This window comes from Vigna radiata, chromosome 11, assembly GCF_000741045.1.
Source record: "Vigna radiata var. radiata cultivar VC1973A chromosome 11, Vradiata_ver6, whole genome shotgun sequence".
In the NCBI taxonomy this organism is placed as follows: Eukaryota; Viridiplantae; Streptophyta; class Magnoliopsida; order Fabales; family Fabaceae; genus Vigna; species Vigna radiata.
This window is the reverse complement of record NC_028361.1, coordinates 121662-145557: the sequence shown is the minus strand read 5'-3', so window position 1 is coordinate 145557 and position 23896 is coordinate 121662. Positions and strand designations below refer to the sequence as shown.

The window sequence follows — 23896 nt, the reverse complement described above, 5'->3', positions numbered from 1 at the left end:
GAAATTAAAAAAATATTTAAAAATTTATAATTTAAGTCTCTCACTCTATATAGTTTATAAATATAAATGTAAAATAAACTAACAAGGCTAACATTTTAATATTACTATTATTCTATCAAAAATATAAAGTAGTTTTTGGTGTAAAATGAAAAAAAAAAAAAAAAGAGTGTAGTGAGTTAAATTGTATGTGTGAAAGTAAATCAGAAGGTAGAAGTGAGGGTGAAAGAAATGAATCTTGGGATAAAAGAAAAGGTATAAATTTAAATGATTAGGTCTGGCGGGAAGGGGTGAGTTGGGAATGGAGGAAGATGAAATGGTTTGGTGTTCGTCTGATTCTTGTTCTTCTGATTCGGGAGAGGAAGATATCGAAGAACGGAAATCTGATTTTTGTTCTTCTGATTCGGGAGAGGAAGATAACGAAGAACGGAAATCGCAGAACGTGGATGCACTAGTAAGGTAAGCAAACTATTTCATTAATTATTATTCCATCAGGATTGAATTGTTGAATTGAATTGCATTGCAGGGGTAATCTTGTCGTGAAGAGACAGTCGCTGCTACCGCGGCTTCTTTCAGTATCGCAAGGGGCGGCCGTGTGTAGAAAACCCTTTAAACCTCCATCTTCCAAAACTCATGCTTCCACTTACAATCAAGACCTCACTCGTAGGCTTTCCGCTCGCAAAAGGTTTGTTCCCTGGGGTTCTTCCTCTCCTATTCCTAGACCTGCCATCCCCGACTTCCAATTCAACGTATCGGTAAGTGATGTTAATGTTCCTGTTTCTGAGGAGCCGAAACCATCTCTGCCCCCGGGGATCGACCCTTTAGTACTGTGGCACCCTCAAGACTCCCACGATGACCCCTCTAATACTAATTTTACCACCATTACAGTTGACCCTTTGCTTGTTCGTTACCTTCGTCCACATCAGAGGTCACCATCCTTGCATCCCATTTCTCATACTTTAACTCAATTCAGTATCAACCAAATAAACTTTTCTTTTATCTCTCTTGATGCAGAGAAGGGGTTCAGTTCATGTTTGATTGTGTCTCTGGTCTGTGTACCACACCAAATATACATGGATGCATTTTGGCAGATGATATGGGGTAACTTCTTTATTTGAAATCTTGTCATTGCCATAGTATCCTTTTCTTCCTCCCCACCTTCTTTAATCACAGGGCTCCCTTTGTTGTACAGTCTGGGGAAGACATTGCAGTCCATCACATTACTATATACTCTACTTTGTCAAGGGTTTGATGGCAAGCCATTGGTTCGAAAATCTATCATAGTGACTCCTACCAGCCTTGTCAGTAATTGGGAAGCTGAAATAAAAAAGTGGGTTGGTGAAAGAGTTCGTCTTGTCGCTCTATGTGAGAGTTCAAGAGAAGATGTTGTCTCTGCGATTGACAGTTTTACAAATCCCGAAAGAAATTTACAGGTTATAAGTTTCTAACCATTATTCTGTTGCTTAGATATCTTGGACTACATGAGTACTTAGTTAGTATTCCCCAATTTGTAGGTTCTCATTGTTTCATATGAGACATTCCGAATGCATTCTTCAAAGTTTAGCTCTAGTGACTCATGTGACCTTCTCATATGTGATGAGGCTCACAGATTGAAAAATGATCAAACAATAACAAACCGGGTATTGTAATTTGTAAGACTTATTTTCTCTCCCTCCTTTGCTGGCATGTTTCTGAGTTTCTGACTAAACTTTCTGTATTAGGCATTGGCAGCTCTTCCCTGCAAACGAAGAATTTTATTGTCAGGAACTCCCTTACAGGTGAGGATCTATGCATGATTATCCATTTGTGTTGTTGATTACAATCCAAAATCCTAAATCCTATTAGTTTTTATTATTGTTAACTTTTATGGACATCCGTCACTTGCAGAATGATTTAGAAGAATTCTTTGCAATGGTTAACTTTACCAATCCTGGAATATTGGGCAGTATTGCACATTTTCGACGTTACTATGAGGTGATTACTTTTTATATTTTCGATGCGCATTGTTGCAAAATCTATAGCTTGTCCTATGTCAAAAACTCAGAATATACCAATAATTAGGAAAGAGGAGTTATCCAGTTGTTAATATATAGTATGTAAGGACTATTTAAGATAACAAGATAAACCAACTTCAGAATGCTTTTGCCAGATGTGATGCTGGAATAGGACAATGGTTCTCCCCCCTTCTCTTTTATTCTAATTTTTAGTTTTTTGCTATGGTTTACTTGAATTTTGAAGGCACCAATTATTTGTGGAAGAGAACCTGCAGCCACTGTTGAAGAGAAGAAGATAGGTGCTGAACGCTCTGCTGAATTAAGTGTCAATGTTAATAGGGTAATGTGTGCGATTGGGATTTTACTATGTACCTTTTGAGAGTTGTATTATTTACTTATCGCAATTGAAGTATTAATCCTGCTTGATAACTAAAATAGTCTATTATACAGCAGATAGCTGAATGGTAATGAAGTGCAACACGTTTCTTTTGTGTTCTGATAAGGAAATATTTTTTTCCTGAAGATTGACTGGACTATATAATTTTGCAGTTCATATTAAGAAGGACTAATGCATTGTTATCAAATCACTTGCCACCTAAGGTATTGTACTTTTCTTTATCTTTCTGCCAAACTTACCGAATTGTTCTGTTCAATCGCAAATTCTTTTGCTTTAAACAATAACTATCTGTGTGTAATATTTCTCCCCTGTATTTTTAATTGGAGCATTCTTCTAAAATTAATTCTTACCTGGCGTTGAATAATCAGAAAAATATGCATTTTCTTTTTATATGATAAAAGAAGAAATTCATTAAGNCAAAGAGAAAAGTGCAAAGGCTTAGGAGGATAAGAGATCCCTTTTAGAAAAGAAAAAGAAAACAAAAAGTAGATAGAGACCAAATTTAAATGAATAAATCAAAGCTACCTGATCCTTCATTGTATATGTAAGAGAAAACTTTCAAAAAGACTGTGTGCTTTACACCAAGTAGAAGCTAATCCTTGAATTCTATCCATAGGAAGCTGCTCATTCATTGAAATCTTCAATAATGTGAAAATAACACAAACTGTAGAAGTTTGCTGATACCCTCAGCCACTGGCCAGATTAAATAAAGTAGCTTTTACATACCAATAAATCTTTATTGTTAATGTATTTGAACTGATTTTTTATTTTTTGGATATTATTATATTGATTAGGGCCCTTTAAAGCACATGAAAAGCAACTGTGTAGGTAATTGGTGGTTAGCTGTGCTCTTAATCTTAATCCACAACCTATTTATTGTGGTGCAGATAGTTGAAGTTGTTTGCTGCAAGTTGACTCCACTACAGTCAGACCTATATAAACATTTTATACAATCGAGAAATGTAATGTCCTTTTTTGATTGAGCAATTATATTTTTCACAAGGTGCTTTACACTATTGGACATGGATAAAAATCAAAACTGAACGGATAGGTCCATGTCTTCACAGGTGAAGAGGGCAATTACTGATAAACTGAACCAATCAAAGATTTTGGCCTACATAACAGCTCTCAAAAAATTGTGCAATCATCCAAAGGTATGATCTGGATCTTTTTCTTCTTTGGAGGAGGGTGGGTTGAACTTGTTTAATTGGTCCTGTTTGAATATTCTTTTGGATAAAATTCACCTTATAATGGTAGATCTTAGTATATTGAACTGTTTCTAGGAAATGTCATCTAGTTCTCAATGAACCACTAATCGTTAATTTAGTTAGATTTTTGTTGTGCATTTGTTAGGTTTCTTGGTGTCAAGAAACCTAGATACTATCTCAAAATATATAATCACAACAGATATATGAATCCTCACAGTGAGAAAACAATTTTATTGAATGAGAATACACTGAAACCAATCAACAACATCCAAGGAAAAACATTCCCTTCCACAGGACATCTCCTGTTCAGAAAATAAACACTCCACAACCAGAACTAGAACAACCCCCTCCTTAAAAGACAAAAACTGCCTAACTACTAATTAAAACTTTCCTTAACTGCCTGTTTAAACTCCTCCTAACTACCCATAACCACTTCATACTAACTTCTATGTTTTAGTTTTGCCAAACTATCTAAATCTCTCCACAAACTTCTAACATATCCTGTCACTACTTGTCGCTGCAAAACAACCTTGTCCTCAAGGTTGTAGTCTAGAAACGGGACCTTAGTCGTTGCGACAACTTCCCATGCGACTGCCTTAAGGCTTCCTTTCGGCCATTGGATTAATCCTTGAATCTGGAAAGATCTAACTTTGACAACATAATCTTTTGCAAACTAGATGCTTAATAAACAGTCTGACTTGGTTTCCAAAATCTAGAAGTTTATTACTGGAGTTTGCTAGCAATTGATTTCCATAATAGATAAGTAACCCAAGACAAAAGGGAGACCATCTAACTTTCTTGTCCTTCTTGCATAGGGCCTGCCACTTTGTCAAGAAATACTCCCCCAACTGGTTTTCTGATGTTGGGTTTACTAGAGACACCAATATCTTGAATTCTTGGATGACTTTTTCCCCTTTCTTGTCCTTGTTACTGCTGCCATCCTCTCACGTAAAATTTCCACACTCCTAGTCTGTGTTACTGCTGCCAGACTCTCAGATAACATGTTTCCCTTGTTCCCTTCAACTGTATTTAGTTGAGGTGTTCCAAGATCTTCCCAAGAAAGAATCTGAGATTTCTGTTGCCAAGTCTTGAACCCCTTGACTGCATTTTTTTTCATGTTATTGATGGTTAGGTGTACTTTTGTTGTTCCTATGATGTTCTGGACTTCAAGAACATTTGTTGTCCCAACACCAACTACTACCTTTAAACCATCCACACTCAAAACAGCCTCATCTTTTACTTTAGTCCCAGAAGAAATAGTTACAATGTTCCCGCCACATTTGGCCATCTTTCCTCTATCTTCACCCTCTTTCACTGGTTTGACATATTCACCAAGACCTACCACACTATTCCCACTAAAACCAACAACTTTTGCAACTTCATTCTGAAAAGCAAGAGTCACAACATTTCCATCATAGTCTTGGTCTCCACCTTCCTCTTCACTGATATCCTTTTTTCTTTTCTTCTCCCAATTGATGGAATTATCTCCTCCATTTAAGGGTTTCTTGGCTTTCTTGATGTTTTTCAGACTATCTTTCCCAACAACCATACCCTTCTTTACCTCTTTCTTTCCTTTCATGATGTCATGAAGAAGTTCCTCTCTCCCTCCCTTTCTTGCTCTGTCAACAAATTTCTCCCTTCCTTTAGAGTCCTTTTTCTAAATCAGGACATCCAGAATCCTATTACATTCCGGTATCATTTCTTCCAATTTTTGGAAACTTTTTCTCATCTCTTGACACCATGCCCTCACCTTTTCCAATTCCCTGGTCCCCCTCTCCAAAGTATTGAATTCCATGCTTTTCCTCCTTGATCTGGTAGGTCGAACCAATTTGTTAGATTTCTTGGTGTCAAGAAACCTAGATACTATCTCAAAATAAATAATCACAACAAATATATGAATCCTCACAATGAGGAAACAGTTTTATTGAATGGAAATACACTATAAGCAATCAACAACATCTAAGGGAAAACATTCCCTTCCACATGACAACCCATGTTCAGAAAATAAACACTTCATAACCAAAACTAGAGCCACCCCCTCCTTAAAAGACAAAAACTGCCTAACTTCTAATTAAAAGTTCTCCTAATTGTTGTTTAAACTCCTCCTAACTACCCATAACCACTTCATACTAACTTCTATGTTTTATTTTTGCCAAACTATCTAAAACTTCTCTACAAACTGTCTAATACATTACATATCCTATCAGCATACAACCAACTCGTACTGTTTTGTGGCCCTTTGTAAGGGTGAACGTTGCTCATACCAAAGATGCACATGAATGCAACAAAATATAAACATATTACAGTGTCTGTAATAACCCTTATTAATTTCGAGCTTTGATTTTGTTCTTTGTTCTTCATTTTCAGTTGGCATAATTCGAGTATCTGTTTGACATGTTCTTTTATTGTTTTTGGGCTTTTTGGTTGGCACTCTAATCACAACAGTAATTATTTCTTGGACAGTTTTTTCCTTATACCATAAGAGTAAATTTTGGTACCATTTGTATGGGAAAGTTTTCTATTTTTTATCTTATATTTTCATCCAATTCCTCCTCATAACCCTAGACCCTGTACTAAAAATTCCGATGGAAATCCATCTTCTACCTTCATGTCCAATGATGTAATTTCCATCCATATTTTTATTCTCACAATTAAATGTCTTGTAGCTTATCTATGATACCATACGAAGTGGCAGCCCAGGAACTTCAGGCTTTGAGGAGTGTATCCGATTCTTCCCGCCTGAAATGTTATCTGGGAGGTAGATATTTTTAGTTTAAAGTTTTAGCTAATCGCTTGACATTTTAATTTACGCATCCTGTGAGGGTATACATTGTAGGTCTGGCTCGTGGACCGGAGGACATGGAGCATGGGTTGAACTATCCGGGAAAATGCATGTCTTGGCAAGATTACTTGCTCATTTACGTCACAGAACTAATGACCGCATTGTCCTTGTCTCAAACTACACTCAGGTATATGGTAACAAATGTGAAGTTATACGTTCTCTTTTTTATTAACCGTTTTATCTGATATAGGTGACTGACTCTATAGAATAAGATCCATACTTGATGTACGTAAGCATCCTGTATATAATATTCTTTTCAAAAATGAATCTCAAAAGGCTTATGTTTTCATTCATTACTATCAATCATCATACGTAGATGAACTGATTTTATATTATAGCGTGGTAGTCATATGGCACTCAAGTCCCTTCTCGAGCTATCCCTGAAGATTTTATATAATAAAACAAAAGTACCACACCCTTGAAATTAGAAGAGTAGAAAATTTATACAAATATATACATCCAAATCATGCTACCTTAATTATTCAAATAAGGAAACAAATCACAGATAGTGAGGCTCCCAAATTAAGGAAATAAGGAATAAACAAATCACACATTCAAACTATACATAATTACAATCACAATCCTACTTAATTACATATTATAGTTAATCTTATCACATACAGCCATGCATCTCCTTGAGCTGGTGAATGAATATGTATTATTCTTTACGTGCAAGTAAGATTGCAAAGTCAATCTGTGGAGATCCCTATGGTAAACACAGCTGCACTTTGAAGCCACAAAGGGATTAGCATGGTAGTTATTATACCACTCTTAAATTTTCTATGATGAAGTGTCAGTCTATTTATACATGAGTGATTCTGTCATATTGTACTGTATTGTGTGCAATGTTGATGGCAAAATTTTTATCACAATGTATCCTCATAGGTTTGTCGTACTCTATCTCGAGGTCTTGTATGATCTTCATCCACAACATTTCACAAATTTCATGAGCAAAATGAGACTGTTACAGACTTTATTTTACAGTTATAAAAGTGCTTTACAAAAGAAATTGCTTCTCCACGGTATTTGAATCTGTTAAATTCTGATTGTTATCGTACAATTTTCATAAAGCTGCTTTTTGGGTGTATTTACGTAGCTTAAGGATTGAGTGTTATAGGCTACAGCTATTGCTTGTAGTCGACACTTGTCATGTATATAAAATACTAGCTGAGAATAGTAAGTCACTGATTTTTATCACTTCTAAATTGAAGTTGATATCAGAGTGGGTACAATCCCGCTCTATGCTCACCCGTCAGACCACCACTGTATGTCATCTCCAGACACCCTTCGCTGGACGAAGAGTTAGGTGCTCCTTAAGGTGCCTGACTCAGCCCTGGTAACTAGCTGATTTCTGCCAGCACCGAAACCAATTTAATACCTTTCCTTCCAAAGCAATCATCATCACTTGCATTCTTTCTTTTTCAGTAACCTCCTTCAACTGAAAGCATTGCTCCAGCCTGTTTGTCCTCCCATAAGCTTTTTCACCTGCAAAGACAGGAATATCAAGTTTCCTCCATTGTGAATGAGGATTTGGATGGCCCCGATCTTCTCGTGGTCCAATTCTTTCATTAACTGTGGATGAGTCGTCAGATGGTTTCCCACCACAAGATATCTTTTCCACAACGACCTTGAGGCCACTATTCGAACTCTCCAGCCGCTGGAACCTCTCATGATGTTCCTTTTCTGCTCTGTCATGATCTTGAACTAGTTCTTGCACTATCTTTTCCAGCCCATCCAATCTTGATTCCATTCTTGTACTCACCATGCTCACACAGCTACCACAAGACCAAGAAAGAAGCTTTGAATACCAGTTGATAGAACCACAAAAAGTACAACTAGAAACAAGACTCTTGCTGTAAATCTTTATTGCTTTATTTCCAATTCTGCACTTACCAATGTAATAGGCATAGAAATGGCTTAGAATGTTACAACATATTTTCCCCAGAGGTTGTTCGAGAGAACCTCACTCCACAATAATCATGATTTTTTCCTTCTCTTCCTCCCCAAAAACTAATAAGACTATTTATAATAGTCTGTTACAATTATGTAATTACAAATGTACTAACTACTTTCTCTTTTCCTTTTTTTGTAAACTGTATCAAACCTATCATTGTTCTACATGAGTCCGCGTGTTCCTATATACCACAACAAAATGATATTTCAAAGAGAGAATAAATGTCTTATTGACACTTGCACATTCCTTAATGTTGAATACAAATGTTCTTGTACATCATTGGGGGGAAGCATCCCTCACTGATTTTTTTATTAAATATAATGTCTTCTTCCTCTCTTGAAAATGAAATTCCTCATTCCATTATTTTGTTATGCTAAACTATCTTCCATGTAGCAGACTCTTGATCTTTTTGCTCAATTGTGCCGTGAACGAAGGTACCCTCATTTGAGGCTTGATGGCTCCACGTCAATTAGTAAAAGGCAGAAGTTGGTCAACTGCTTCAATGATCCATCGAAGGTAAAATGCTTACCGATTTATAATTTTGCTCACTTGGAATTCATTACGCTTTAATTATGATTGTCCTTACATAAAAATAACTGATATGTTGCAGGACGAATTTGTTTTTCTCTTAAGCAGCAAGGCTGGTGGTTGTGGACTCAATTTGATCGGTGGAAATCGACTTGTCTTGTTTGATCCTGATTGGAACCCAGCAAATGATAAACAAGTAATAAATACCCTTGGTTTAGTGGTGACAATCGTTATATGCATGTTCTCTCTCTCTCTCTTTCTCTCTCTCTCTCTCTCTCTCTCTCTCTCTCTCTCTCACTCTTGTTCATATTCTTTTGTTTGTGTTCTTCCTTGCCAATAAACAGGCTGCAGCAAGAGTATGGAGGGATGGACAGAAGAAAAGAGTTTATATTTATAGATTTTTGAGTGCTGGAACTATAGAAGAAAAGGTATATGTTCTTGTGATAATTGAGTAAAGACAATGCATGTTACATAAGTTATTCATTTAGCTTCACTTCCTTCAATGAGTCATTTTTGTTTATATTTTCATTTACGGTCCTGCTAAGTAATGTGTAGGTTTACCAGCGTCAGATGTCAAAAGAAGGGCTGCAAAAGGTCATTCAGCAGGAGCAAACTGATAGCCTTGTGTCGCAGGTTTAAACTGCTGCTTCTTACATGTGTTCTAGTTGATGTTGCTTATTCCATTTCTTAAAATCTTATTCATTTTTTTCGTGCTGTTTATTTTCAGGGTAACTTTCTTTCAACAGAGGATCTTCGTGATTTGTTTACTTTTCATGAAAACATCAAGTAATGAACTCCTCTCTTTGATCTATATTTACTGATACATATGTGCAAAACATTAATGTAGTTGGTATCTGGAATTTAATGGAAAGGGGGAAAAAGAAAACAAGATAATTGATAAATCTCTCAATTTTGTGGGGAAATTATCAAGATTCTCCATGTGTTGAAAGTAGCCAAGATCAAATGATTCAGTCTAATTGCAATAGGATCCTCAAAATCTAAGATTTTTGAAATCCTTGAAACTGGTGGACTAAAGATAGATGCAAGGAAGGAACAACAACGACTAGTTTCTGCACAGCCACTGAAACATCTGAATATGAACATATTGCACTATTTCTTTGCGATTATCAATTTGAGTCTGTTATTCTTCTGTTTCCCTTTACCATACGAATTAATAAATAAATCTTGTTGGTCATAGATTCATCTCGAAAACACACAAAATAATCATAAAATAAGTTTGTCATTGTTCAATTGAATCATGGTTGATATTGACGGTGTTAGTAATAGGGTCAAAAGAAATGACACCCCTCATCTTATGTATCACAGCATGGATCTGCGATGTTTACTTAATTATCAGTCTAATGTCTACTTTATTACGTTTCGTTAGGTCAGAGATTCATGAAAAGATGCGATGCAGTCGATGTGAAACACATGGTGGTCCTCAAAGCACTGATGCCCAATCAACAGCAGCTAATGAATCGGAAGAAGAAACCTCCGATATAGGTGGATTTGCAGAAATTGCTGGCTGCTTACAGAATTTAAAAAGATCAGAAAAGCAGGTTGCTTTGTGCATTTTTGGATATAAAGTTTATGTACGCTATAATTTAAAATGTTGCGTGCTCCTCTTTTGGGTAGGATGGACACCACAAAAGATAAGTACGGGGTGAAAACCACAAGGAAAGGGGTCCTTGAAATGTTACTAAAGTTCAATGAAGAGCTACCAAGAGAGAAATAATCTGAAGGTTTTTTTTTTTTTTTTTTTTGGAAATAAGATGAAAGTAAAGAAATACAATTTGAAATGTTTTCAAAATTAAGCCATAAAAAAAACAAATAAAAGGTATATTCAAAAGTTTATGATTGGTTCAGTAACTCATCTGTGCCGAACCTCAACTATTCATGTGTCTACCTGCACTTTTTAGGAGTAAATAGTCGCAATTCTTCATAGCGTCAATTACAAATTTTGAACTGAGATTATCTTTATTTACCATTCATTCAATTTGATCAGAATCAATTATTCTTATTGTGATGCATTCCTTGATTTTGAATTGAACTAGGTAATGCTCCTTTGCTACTAACTCTTGTATATTAAATGCTTCTTCGGCTTTCTTTTGCTCTTGCTCTTGAAATTGGACCAATTGAAAGGCTGAATAGGTCATGAGTATTAGGCTTTCCTGCATGACCTGCTTCATCTTCCAGTAACAAGCTATTTACCTGCGTCTGCCTTACCTCCTGATTCAAGGGAATTCAAAAAACAAAAAGTGTATGTTTTGACTCCTTACATTTGTTTTTTTTCAGGTAGGGAGCCCATTGGAAGAAGATTTAGGAAGTTGGGGCCATCACTTTTTACCTAATTCAGTACCAGATGCCACCCTTCAGGCTTCAGCTGGTGATGAGGTGTGTCCTATTTTTGTTCCCTTCTCTTACCCTAGAAAACATGTAAATCCCTAAATAGGAAATCTGCCCATGATTATACTGCCCATGTAAGTCCATTCACATCACAACGCTTGAGAGTGATAAAATTGGTTGTATTCTCTGCTCTATATTTTCAGGTGACTTTTGTCTTCACAAACCAAGTTAACGGACGACTGGTACCCATCGAGTCTAAGATGAGTCCCAAGCTACAGAAAAAGGAACCAAATAAGGAATTACTCAAATCAATTCCCACTCCTATTTCTTTGCAGAACAGGTTACCGCTGCAGTCTGCTTCTGGTGTTGCTAGTATGTCATCATCCACTCCCAATGTAAATTCTGTGCGGATTAGCAAAAACATCTCCAATTACTCTCTTGTTAGTAAAGTATTACCACACAAAAGATCACGTCCTGCTAATATCAGTTATAGTAATTTTAAGTAATATATTTCCTATTTTTCACCCGTCTATCTGTTCATAGAAGCAAGCTTACAGACCAAAATAAAAATAAAAATGAGCGAACACTAGTTTTGGTTCAATAATTTGTAGCCATTTTCAGAACTAATTTGATATATAAAAAAAGTGAGAAGAGTTCATTTTGTTTTGTATATTTTTAATAATTCCACCTAACTTTTTTTTTCTTCTTTTTATTAATTCTTATAATTCATCACGGATTAGCCATTATATCTTTAAAAAATTTCAAATGAATCTACTTATTAAATACCGTTTTTACAAAAAACTACTCCCTAACTTTACAAAGGGAAGAATAGACTTGGCCTCTATTGTGGAAAATAGTTACACAAGCATTTTATCTAAATGTTTTCTTTTTATTAAGAATGTAGAATTTCTTATTATTATAAAATCTAATGTAAAACCGATGAATCAGTTTCTTTCCGGAATTGAATCTCATTATCTACAGAAACCTTTCACACGAAAAGGCAGAATATCCCATTCTATCCAATTACCATGCGTCACGTCTTAATTATTATCCACGAAACTGTATCACATATGTGTTTAACAAAATATTTTATACGGAACTTAGAACTAGTCGTTGTCTACATAACTCCACAAAAAAGAAACTGAAAGATTACAAAGCACACAAAATCTGGAACAAAAAGTAACCTGGAACAAAGAGAGATTCAGTTTTAGGTGTGTTTTGAAATAGCACACAAAATCTAATCCTTTCATTTCTGGTGATGTGCAAGGAACATTTTCCTAATCGAAAACAACTTCTTTAGCCAACAACTAGAGATTGTGTAGAAAACAGAAGAGATAAGCATTAATTGGAGATTCATCTCCAATGAATCAAAGAAAAGCACCACATGAAACTCATTGGTTTCTCTTCTCAACCGTCAACATCACATCCTGTTAACCATTTCTATTCCATTTTATACCTACTAAAACTTAGAAAAGAATTGTAATTTTCAGTAAGGTTCAGTCGGTTAGTATTTCTGTTGATTAAAAACATTCAATTTACTAAAAATTTGGTAGAAAAACAGCAGCAAGAACGGAAACGTGTGCACTAAGAAGGGCTTTTGAGAAGTTGTATAATCGTAGGGAATAAATAATGAATTAAGTAGTCCTTTTTTATCCCGTGGGGAAGAGAATTTTTTTATTAAGGATCATGGACGGGCTATAATGTTATATTCTAAATTAGAGGAAATCATGAAAAAATACAATTTCTAATCAGTACAGAAAACTAAAGAGCTTTCTTCACTTGAAAAAAATCGGGACGGTCCTTTTTAGCTGCGTCTACATCCTCTGGAGATGCCACTGCAACCACAACCCCTTTGTTCTTAACTGCTTCCATTGCATCCGTAAAATCTTTGAAGTCCTTCAAACTGGCAGAAATATAAAACAGCATAAGAACAACAAATGGTTTCAAAGGTCAGAATTAAGTTCAGTACATAAGTCGTATCACCAAGTTGCCCAGGTATACATGGAATTTATGTGCAAAAAGATCCATATTTTTTATTCACTAGTACTTTTACAAGTGAATGACAGAATTCAAGGGAAACAATGAGGCATAACCTTGCAAAATATTTAAGAAATGTCTTAAACAACACATTTACGGAGACTAGTCTGTGGAGCAGCAACGACACAGAAAATCAGCTGTGTTCAAATTTCATCGGTTCCAAATTCAGAAAAACGTTTTGGCATTGATGCTCACTCCCAGAGTGAGATGTATTGAGATCAGATAGATACATTATTCTGCTTCATCATTAGCTACAGATCAAATGATCAAGTATTCGTAAAGAGTAAAGATCACGTATTCACCTAGTAGATAATATTTCTTCACGTCTTCTTTGTCTTTCTTCCTCTGTGATACCCAGTAAGTACCGCAACATACTGCAAATTAAATGAAAAGCAAGCACAGTTTGTAACTGCAATAAGAGAGAAGAAAACAATAATTGCACATTTTAGATGCAACTACTAGCAAGTAAACTTTGCTTGGAGTGTATTTGTGTCAGGTCCAGTCTCCGGTTTGGTCATGGAGTGGCAAAAGAACCAAATATCCATAGAAAACAGGCTTCGAAAGCATCAACTATCTCATAGACATACCTACTATAACCTTTGGCATCCGGAAGCTGATAAGCATCTACATCCCCAATGGTTCCAATTATGGCTTTTGTCAAAGTGTCGTCATCTATTTGTAGTTTTCTTAAGAAGTCACCAGTTCCATCATATACATCAAGTGTCTTCAGCAAATTGGGGTCACGATAAGATAAGAAGGAGAACACCCCTAGAAGTAGAAAAAGGTAAGATTACAGGGATGCTTTTAAAAGGAATTTAATTAGACTACAGTGACAGTTAATATTTTTTACATTCATCTAATGGCAGATTGAAATAAATGGTAAATCAGTTGAGTCATACCTAAAATCGTTTCCTATTGTCTGAGTATAAAAGTTGCACTGACTATATAAAAATTAAATTATTTTAATAATTATTCCTAATGTTAAATATAGTTCAACTTGCCTGAGTGAGTATCAAAATCACAGAAGCCTCCGTAAGCTCCACCACTGACACGAACCCGATCCCACAACCATGTATTGCTAATATATTTGGAAATAACGTATGCACTCCCATTAAACTGATAACCAACATCATAAATGTTGGCTGCTTTTCCGACATAATTAACCTATAGAGGAATCACCGTGTTATGCTGATAGAAACAAATTAAAGACAACAGGGAAAAATGAAAAAAAGAAACATCTGGATCAATTACACTCTGCGTGACAGAAATAAACATATGAATAAGCATAACATTATATTATATTACCTGAGTAGGAATCACAATAGCTTCATTTGTCAATGGAAGTCTAAAATTACGAGGAGTTGTTGCAATGGGAGAGCTAGTGGGAAGCAGATCAACAAATTTGCTCACAACTTTCTCTGCGTTTGCAAGGTTTTTCCTATCAGCAGTGACATTTACCAAGCAGCCTTGTTTGGAAAATATAGATTTGCGAATTTCCTCAAGAGAAGATGAGATATCAACCCAGTCTTCATCAACTCTCTCTTCAAGAGTCTCGAGGAATTCAAGGTAACTGTAAAGAATAATCAATAAATATATATAGGTATACAACAGGTAATATACTCAGTTCTGTTTCAATAATAAAAAGTAGAGTAAAAGGGACAATCATGAAATTTCAAACCTTTAACATATAATGTAGTGTCAAAGTTGTTAGGACTTTCTCTTTCAAAAATTTAAATAATTCTTTTAGAAACTAGGGACATATAAGATCAGATTCATCTAAATCTCAGTCTTATATTTTTACTTTCCCCTTAGCTATTAGTTTGAGTTCTACCTATCCTTCTCCTAAACTACATGGTATAGAGCACAACACTCTGATCCAGTAATCCACCCACCATGGCGAAAACAACAATGGCCAGACAATATAGGTCTGGGGAAACTTAGGGAGTTCAAAACCCCAAAGCAGCTTGAAGCTGGAACATGAAGATAAGCCCATGATTGAAGAAACCCTTGGCGTGCTCATTGCAGGAAGCCTTGGCACACAAAGGAAACCTACTAGAAGTGTCATGGTAAACCACTAAATTGGGAGTGGATATCAGGAGAAGGATGAACAGTTTAGCTATCTAATACTGACAATCAAGGGCAGAAAATACCCTATTCACCATCTTTACAATGTTGACAGGTTATGATGATTCTGTGCTATAATAGGGTACTGAATATAGGAAAGTAGTAGTTGTATCAAAAAAACTGCTATACAAGTCGTATCTATCTTTGTTCCTCGGACTCTATTTTGATCTTTTCTCTTCCCTCAAATAATGTGTACATGCTAAAAGAGAGTTGTAATTATTTGTTACAGAAACTTATATATACATCATTTGTTACAACAGTTGTGAAGGAAAAACAGAAAGGTCAGTTTATAACTGACCGCAAATAGAAAAGAGAAACATCTCTAGCAATGTCTCTCGAGCTAGTAGGTGTCACACACAAGTCCTTGATCAAGATAGCTCTAGATACCACTCATCAGAACACAAACTGACTTTGTTGGAAAGGAGGGTGTCGAAGATCCGAGCAACACTTACCTGTCTTTGTGCCTTCACTTTATCCTTTAGAACTCACAAAAAATATTCCGAAAGGATATACAGGATGCCCTAAAGGTTCAAGACCGCCTAGCTGTCTTAGGATACAAAATCTCCAAAAAAAAAAAAAAAAGACTTGGAAATGGCTGATTTGCCTAGAGAAAAGGCAATATTGAGATGAAAATGGGATTCACAATTAAGTATAAGGCAAAATGACAGATGGATCGATTCAAGGATATATAAAGCTTGGTTGGTTGTCAAAGACTTTACTAAAACCAACGGAATTGACTATCATGTGAATTTTGAAGTCATAAAGTTAAATACTATTTTTCAAAATTAAAATAATTTCTAGAATCGCAGGATAGTTTCCAACCTTATCTCAACCTTATCTTTTGTTTAATTTTTCCCTCATCCACAAGTTTGATCTGTAATCAAATTGGCAAGATAGTTTCCAGCCAACTCTGCCTATTCTATCATCCTTCATTACTTCAATTAATCAATGAGATAATAATTGCGTTGTATTCTCCTAAACTAAAATTAATATTTGAATCCAATAAATAAAATGAATATTACTAGTAGCATTTAATATGACAATAATGGATATAATAACACAGCATTATTTATAAATGCACCCTTGCAGTAGGTCACAAGAGTATATAGATTTGCCAACCTTAGACCTCCCATCTTTTCTGACATCCAACCTGCTGCATTTAGTTTTGCATCCATCCTTGCAGCTGCAATTCCGTGACCACTTCCTCTTAACCGATTCTAACAATAGACAAAAGCACAATATAAATAATTAGTATAGGAGCTTGTCACCTTTTATCATTGTTGTGCTCCCTTTACACGAAAATTTTCACTAATTACCTCCATTCTTGCTCTACTCTGGGAAACAAATTGTTTGAAACGCTGTTGGTCTGTAAATTGGACATCTTGAAGAACAGAATTAACCTAGAGCAGCAGCATTTAAGATTTGGCATGACCACAATTAAAAATTCTAGGCTAATTTAGTGTGTTGAAATTAGAAACTTTTATATCAATAAAAGTACCAAGTCATAAAGGTCTTCAACACATCCAGCCATGGCTTTGCCTCGAACAATCATGTGACTACATGGATCTTCCTTGCCCCGCACTGATGATGTGAATGGATAAACTGATATTCCTCCAGTTTTCCTCCCAATTAATTGGTTTAATTGGACAAAAGTAAGGTCCTTCGTTCCCATCTCTAACAATGATTGGCTGTCAAAAATAACATGAGTGTTACTGACAATAGAGCTTTATATTATTTATCTGCCAAAGTAGACGCTGTTGATTTTGATATACACATAATTACTAAGAGGAATTGAAGAATCAAACATCAAAAGGGAAGACAAAGATTGATAAATCCTTAGATTAGCTATTTCGATGCAAGTGTTAAACACTTTAGTCTCTTAACTATCTAAACTTTCTGTTAGAAAATGGGTTTTAGGCCTAACTCAACCCTACAAAACCGGCTTGTAAGGTGAGGTTTGCACCTCACTTATATATTATAATTTGGCCTTATCTCTAGTCGATGTGGGACTTCCAACACACCCCCTTCACGCCGAGGTATAGACATCTCGTGCGTGATAGTAGAAATTGGGTGGTTCAATATTGGCCCGACAATGGGTGGAATAGAAACAGAAATGCTCACTTAGAACTCGCTAGGATAGGCTTTAATCATGGCTCTGATACCATGTTAGAAAGTGGGTTTTAGGCCTAACTCAACCCTACAAAATCGGCTTGTAAGGTAAGGTTTGCACCTCACTTATATATATTATAATTTGGCCTTATCTCTAGTCGATGTGGGACTTCCAACACTTTCAATTAGTCCAAGACATTGTAAGAAGTCATTCTAGTCCTTCTCCGCCTCATCTTTTACTTGTTTCAAGGCCAAAAGGAATGACATTTTTGCAAAGTTAGGAACTAAGTTTGAATTGTCGTTTAAGGGGCTTCAAATGGATATTCCCACTTTCTCAAGCACAGAACATAATAATAACACGGGCTGAGCCAGGGGATACATCAATTCACCTAAAGAGCAACTTCTTTTTTTTTTTCAAACAAGCACTAAACAATAATCTGGAAAAGTCATGGACTAAAGACCAATTATCAGAATCTCACTGAGCAGCCTAGGAAGATTTAATGCAAAAGAATAAGTTAGTAATACTATTATTTTAAGGTGACAAATCAAACAAAGAAACCATTATATAACAATTGTTACATAAAAATAATTATTGAAATTTATCTAGATAACATATATTATATAAATTTTACTATGTTGTGGCATAAAAAATACTATTTTACAACATTAAAACTTTATAAATACCATTACTATTTTTATTTTTAACTATTTTAGTAATATAATAAAATGATATTGGTCAATTTGCTGTTATGATAATCCAATAATTATAATAATAATTATAAAAGTTATAAGGATAAAAAATATTATATAAGAGTAAAAATAAAATCCAAAGAAGATATAGCAAAATTTAGCAGGAATACTGTTCATCCACAAACCAGTGTCCATACATGGACTTTGATAACTAAGCTCTAGACCGAGGAAGCTTAATGTTAATATAACTAGTCAACCAATTGAATATGGTTTCCAAGAAATAAATTAACTTCACAAATAAATATTAGGAGCTATAGATGAATGGAAATAAAATTTAAAACAACTTGCAGAGGCTGTATAATTACCAAAACAGTGGCACTAATGGAAGAAGCTCTTGCTTCAATGAATTCATGTTGAATACTATTTCAGTGTAAAGAACATCATTGGTGAAAAGATCATGTTGCAAAACTTTTACACCATTGATATCACCAACCTACATTAAGCAAGCAGGTTCTTGTGAATCTCTACAGATCATAAAGCAAACATGTATATCTCATTGAAGGGGAAGTAGTGATAAACCTCAGTGGGAACACGAATAGGTTCTTTAGGAATATCTTGTAGAGAAAGGCTAGGAACAGTTTTTAACGCTTCAGGTGGGTCAGGGGTTTCCTGCTTAAGCCGAAGCTCATGTGTAGCACGGGTCAACTCTGCCAGATCTTCTGCTGTCATACTAGTTTTAACTTTCTGCAATATCTGTTTCTCAGTAGCTTCCTCACGAGCAGCTTTTTCAGGATCGGGCTGAAAAGGAATGACTGCCATCAATAATGACCAACGAATATTGGATGAAAAATGGCTTTCACACTACCACGGGTTTTCAAGCCTATGATATGTAATAACGAACCTGCATTTCCACGGTAACTTTATGTGGGTTGTTCAAGATGAATTTCTCTATTAGAGGAGAAAAAACAGACTTAGAGCCCTCCTTTGATATTCTAGATTTTAGACCTTCAAGAGGCTTCTCATACTTCAATGGCTCAAAGGGATTCATATCATAAATCCATTTACCCTACAAATTAAAATCAGAACAGTTAAAACAAAGAACAGTAATACATTGGGCAGAATACCATGTGTATGAATACAAAACTAATGAGTTTCCGCAGACTCATTACATTTATTTTGCATGAATCGAGGATATTGTTTCCCCTAAAATAAACAAAATATATTATTCTGATTCTCAACAAGAACAATTACAAATCTTAATGGAAGAAGGATGTGCGTTTTCAACCAGAAAAAAGTTTAGCATATCTTACCATGGACTGGAGCATAAGAGACAATCCACGAGGAAATGACCCGGTGTTGTTCTCTCTCAAAGAAAATTCAATTGTATTCATAGAAGCCTCAATGGCATCTGTATCAAAACCTTCCTCTGCCAATTTTTTAAGTGTACTTGTGACCAGTTCTTCTACTTTATGAATATCATCTTCAGAAACACCCTTCATTCCAATGCTAAATTGAGGCTGGAGTAGTTCGTCTTCAACCCCACCACCAACAATGGCATCACCCAGTTCACTTTCTAGCAAAATTTTCCTCAGTGGTGAAGCAGGAGTGCCCAACAGAAGGTGATTCAGAAATCCTATTGTTAGCTCCGTTTCCAGGTCCAAGGGCTTATCAGAGAGCAACCAGTTAAGACAGACCATGTGCTTCTTCTTCAAATCACCCTCTTCTCCAGCAGGATACGTCTCAACAATTCGGACTGGCTTTGAAAATAGTGCCTGTGGTTCAACCCTTGATTCTTCAGAGGCCAAACTAGAATCAAATAAGTCTAAATATTCTGGACAACAGAGAATAGAAAGAAGTAAGTGGTTTATTGCTACAAATCTGAACTCACTATAATTAGATCATAAACAGAAAAACAAGGAATCATTTTGTTCATTCTTTTAGTTACCAGCAAAATAACAGTGTATAAAATGAAGTGTAAAAAAATAGAGAAATATAAAAAGTAAAACCTATAAATCCAAAGAAAGTTTTATTGTACTACTGTAGGTCGGATTATACTTTATGGCTTCTGCTTTTGTAATGTAATTTTAGAAGAGATGATATGTTTAATCCGATTTGCTTTGCTAAGACCATTACACATAAGGATCTTTTGTGAGCACTAAAAGAGTTCCATCAAGGTTCTTAAAATGTAATCAGTTGTTACACATTTGTAGAAAATTAACTGTTACATAATCTAGGAAATTAGGATGACCGACTCCTAATTATTAGGTGTTTTATTATAATTGATTTTGTAAAATAGTATAAATACATATTGTGTGGTTTGCATTACACACAATACATTCAGAACATGTACAATTCTATAAAGGTCATCCAAAAATATCCTTGCATTGTCATAGCAAGTAGTAAATGTATTTGGAGTTTGGACCAAGAGTTAGACCACATACTAAATTTATTCTAATAAGGAGTCGGTACTTGGATTTTCCAGAGCATTACAACAATGCCACTCTTCTCAATTTTCAGTAAGTATGTTTAAGGAGCAAGTTAAACTAAATCTTAGTACCTTTTAGGATTCGGAGCCGCTCATTTGGATCATCATTTCCATAAAACCATATGCGTGAATTACTAGGATGGTAATACTTGCGGTGAAATTCCTGCCAGTTAAGTTCAAAATGAAAGAGGTCTTAAATCAAGAAAACCAAACATTCGCAGCAGCTAATCTAAGATCCACAGTAGACTGTACGAAAGTAAACCGGTCACCAGTGTGAGAATGCAAACGAAAATGTATACTTTACCCATTAAGCTGCATAAATCAAACAATGTTGGTGGCTACAAACAACTAAAACCAAACAAAAAGCGTGTACATATTAGTGCAACAAGTATTTAACAGGATTCTCAAGAAAAACCTTAAATTCTTCAAATGTTAACTTGGGAATAACTCTAGGATCACCTCCACTGTCAACGCCATAGGTATTGTCTGGGAAAAGAGCCTGATATAAAATGAAATCAACAAAATAATCAAGAAATTACAAAAATTTCTCATAATTGCTACTTGTAACATAAAATTGAAACTGGAAAGTTCAATAAATTTAGAAAATGTGGTATGCTTTCAGGTTCCAGAGAAAGGAGCTTACAAATTGCAACGATGAATATCAACATAATTTAAAACCCGATGCTGACAACAAAGGGTAAATTCATCCAAAGACTATTACAAGTGCCCAATTGATTCACTCGAAAATGTGCAAAGAAAAAAAGTATAGGAAAATGGGAAAGTTCGGTTCAAAATACAGAATATAAATAAGAAGATAAGGAAAGGGCAGGCCATTAAAAAACTAGCCTGCTGAGAAGCACGCCCAAGTATATTATCTGGTTGAGAGTAGACACCCTTCATCTCATTAAACACAACACCTGAAAACAAATACGACATCTTTAGAAACTATTGAAATGCATAAGAGTCCAAAAATAGAGGTAGGACAAAAGGTGCGCAGAAGGATAAAGAAATGAATAATGTTTCACGAAACCTTTATAAGTGATATCTTCGGAAGGATCATTGAGCTCAAAGTGCCAGCCCTCCTGTTGAAAAATCTGAAAGTCCTCGACACATCTGGGAAAGAATACAGCATCGAGATAGACGTCAACCAAGTTATAGAAATCCTGTTCAGGAAGATGGAAGATTTCAAAGTTATAGCTGAGCTGTAACGTAGTGTGAAGCAAAACAATGATTGGTTCGAATAATGAGGAGAAAGAAGTTTAATTTAAGTGACCTTTGAATTTGTGGAAGCAACTGGGTAGCATGTCCTATCGGGATAGGTGAATGCGTTGAGGAAAGTGTTCAAGCTTCCTTTCAATAATTCAACAAATGGTTCTTTCAAAGGGTATTTTCGCGAGCCGCATAAGACGCTATGCTCCAAGATGTGAGGGATACCAGTGGAGTCTTTGCTGGGGAAAAGAAGCATGTAAAGAGAAGAAAAATGAGTAGATTGAAATGGTAAAGAAATATTTGTAGAAAATGAGAGATAATGGTAAAGCGGAGTTACGGAGGAGTGCGGAAAACTATTCCAAACACTTTATTCTCATCGTCATTGGAAACAGACATGACTTGAGCCCCAGTCTTGATATGCCTGAAAAGCACCACTTTAGATTTGCATTCCGGAATGAATTCCTCGGAGACTTTCTGAAAGCCCAATTCAAGGGCAACTTCATCCTTAACCTGAGGAAAGGCTACATAGACGCAATGGAATTTATGAGACAGAAAATCCAAACGATGAAATGGATGGAAAGATAAAGATAGACGGATACCTGGGGGAGGGGAAGGAGAAGGAGAAGGAGAGGGAGAAAGAACAGCTTGAGGGGAGAACGAAGAGAAACGGTTGGAGGAGGTTCTGAAGTGAGGGGGCGAGGAAGAAGACGGAAGCAATCTGGAGGGGCGGCGGCGGAGGAATGAAGAAGGTCTCGAAAAGGTTGGGAAAGATGGAATGGAGAAACGGCGACAGGCGTGAGAATGAGAGTGTAAGTACGTTCGGCACAAAACCGAAGAGCACGGCAGACAGCGAACCAGTGCCGCCCTTTCCATCACTGCTTAGCTTCTCTTTTCTTCCCTTTCCAATCCACGTTACGTATCAAACAACACAATCCCCAACCCCTACCCTTCTTCCGTCTAAATATATCATCACCTTCGATAAATAATATCCTTGCTTCTTCAAACTTCTAAAACTATTATCTTTTCTTATAAAATAAATAATTATAGATTTAAATAAATCATTTTGGTATTGTAATGTTACTTTAGTTTTAAAAGAAATATAAAATAAAACGTGTGATTTCCAAATTATCTGTTGAAAAAAAATCACATGAAATGTTTTTTTTTAACACGTCTCTTTAAAACAAAACGAAGAGCATCCACACTTCCTCCTGTATACCACATATTTTTGTCTCAAACTAAGAAAATCTCTTTTAAGAAACAACTATGGATCTTAGTTTTATTCTTATATTTTATTTGCATTAAAAAAGGAAAAGCAAAAGAACGAAAATGAAATCATTTAGATGGAGTAATACGAGTGAAAATGAGAATAAAATTAAATATACTTATTTATTATTTATACGTTTTTAATCAATATTTTCTTAAAGTTTTGTTTAAACGTTGTTAAATTTTGCATTTAATCTTTATTAGCTTTGAGTTGTTAAATTTTGCATTTAGTCGTTATTAGCTTTGAGTTCGAGTGCATTCTTTGTTTATTTGGTTCCTGTATTTACTTATGAGGATTAGTAAATGGTACAAAATATCAGTATGCAAATTCACTACAAAAAATGTGGCACAAAATAACAAATTGAAAATTAAAAAAAAAAAAAAAAAGTGATGTGAAATGAAGATTTTTCTTATGTTAAATCTTATTGATTTCATGTTAAAAGTTGTACATTAAATAAAAATAATAATAGAAAGGTGATTGGTATATAATCAGAAACACTTCTAAATTTTTGTTTTAAAATTTTGAATTGAAAATAGTATTATGGTTTAAAAGATTCTTTCTATTGAAAGTCTTTCGGGAAAGCATGTCCGGTTATAAAAAAGCAAAGGAATAGTTTGAGAGGAGAGTATCCCAATACTCACATTTGAAGGATAAATTCTTAAGAGTTAAAAGGTGGGTTGAAAGTCCTGTATTAGATAAAAATAAGAAAAAT

At 35.3% G+C, this 23896-nt stretch overlaps 2 protein-coding genes across 2 annotated transcripts; one reads left to right on the top strand and one right to left on the bottom strand.

The window, feature by feature from the left end:
* The first annotated feature begins 254 nt into the window (after positions 1 to 254).
* On the top strand, positions 255 to 11940 carry LOC106776999 (protein CHROMATIN REMODELING 25). Its single transcript, XM_014664492.2, has 21 exons — positions 255 to 456; positions 524 to 925; positions 1012 to 1098; positions 1190 to 1430; positions 1512 to 1637; positions 1719 to 1775; positions 1885 to 1971; positions 2236 to 2331; positions 2541 to 2591; positions 3276 to 3350; positions 3456 to 3542; positions 6263 to 6354; positions 6433 to 6565; positions 8789 to 8908; positions 9003 to 9116; positions 9265 to 9348; positions 9476 to 9553; positions 9648 to 9706; positions 10308 to 10479; positions 11216 to 11314; positions 11470 to 11940. The coding sequence occupies exons 1-21, from the start codon at positions 299 to 301 to the stop codon at positions 11770 to 11772; spliced, it is 2721 nt and encodes a 906-aa protein (XP_014519978.1). The 5' UTR covers positions 255 to 298; the 3' UTR covers positions 11773 to 11940.
* A 949-nt stretch (positions 11941 to 12889) lies between these two features.
* LOC106777560 (presequence protease 1, chloroplastic/mitochondrial) lies at positions 12890 to 22881 on the bottom strand. The gene is made up of 19 exons (XM_014665175.2): positions 22520 to 22881; positions 22258 to 22441; positions 21985 to 22159; positions 21742 to 21874; positions 21558 to 21628; positions 21127 to 21210; positions 20784 to 20874; positions 19537 to 20057; positions 19128 to 19292; positions 18806 to 19024; positions 18592 to 18719; positions 16926 to 17115; positions 16744 to 16827; positions 16547 to 16644; positions 14609 to 14873; positions 14305 to 14467; positions 13891 to 14071; positions 13606 to 13677; positions 12890 to 13169 (listed from the first exon to the last, which is right to left on the bottom strand). Exons 1-19 carry the CDS (start codon positions 22791 to 22793, stop codon positions 13028 to 13030), a joined length of 3240 nt encoding a protein of 1079 aa, XP_014520661.1. The 5' UTR covers positions 22794 to 22881; the 3' UTR covers positions 12890 to 13027.
* Positions 22882 to 23896: the final 1015 nt, after the last annotated feature.

Bases quoted from the DNA above. Each gene is read 5' to 3' on its own strand.
- LOC106776999 (XM_014664492.2), top strand. From the start codon at position 299: ATGGAGGAAGATGAAATGGTTTGGTGTTCGTCTGATTCTTGTTCTTCT. The intron at 1,638-1,718 runs GTATTGTAATTT...TTTCTGTATTAG, and splicing joins ATCAAACAATAACAAACCGG to GCATTGGCAGCTCTTCCCTG. The intron at 8,909-9,002 runs GTAAAATGCTTA...GATATGTTGCAG, and splicing joins GCTTCAATGATCCATCGAAG to GACGAATTTGTTTTTCTCTT.
- LOC106777560 (XM_014665175.2), bottom strand. From the start codon at position 22,793: ATGGAAAGGGCGGCACTGGTTCGCTGTCTGCCGTGCTCTTCGGTTTTG. The intron at 16,828-16,925 runs GTACTTTTATTG...CTGCTGCTCTAG, and splicing joins TTGAAGACCTTTATGACTTG to GTTAATTCTGTTCTTCAAGA. The intron at 13,170-13,605 runs GTGAATACGTGA...TATTTCTGCCAG, and splicing joins GAAGAAATATTATCTACTAG to TTTGAAGGACTTCAAAGATT.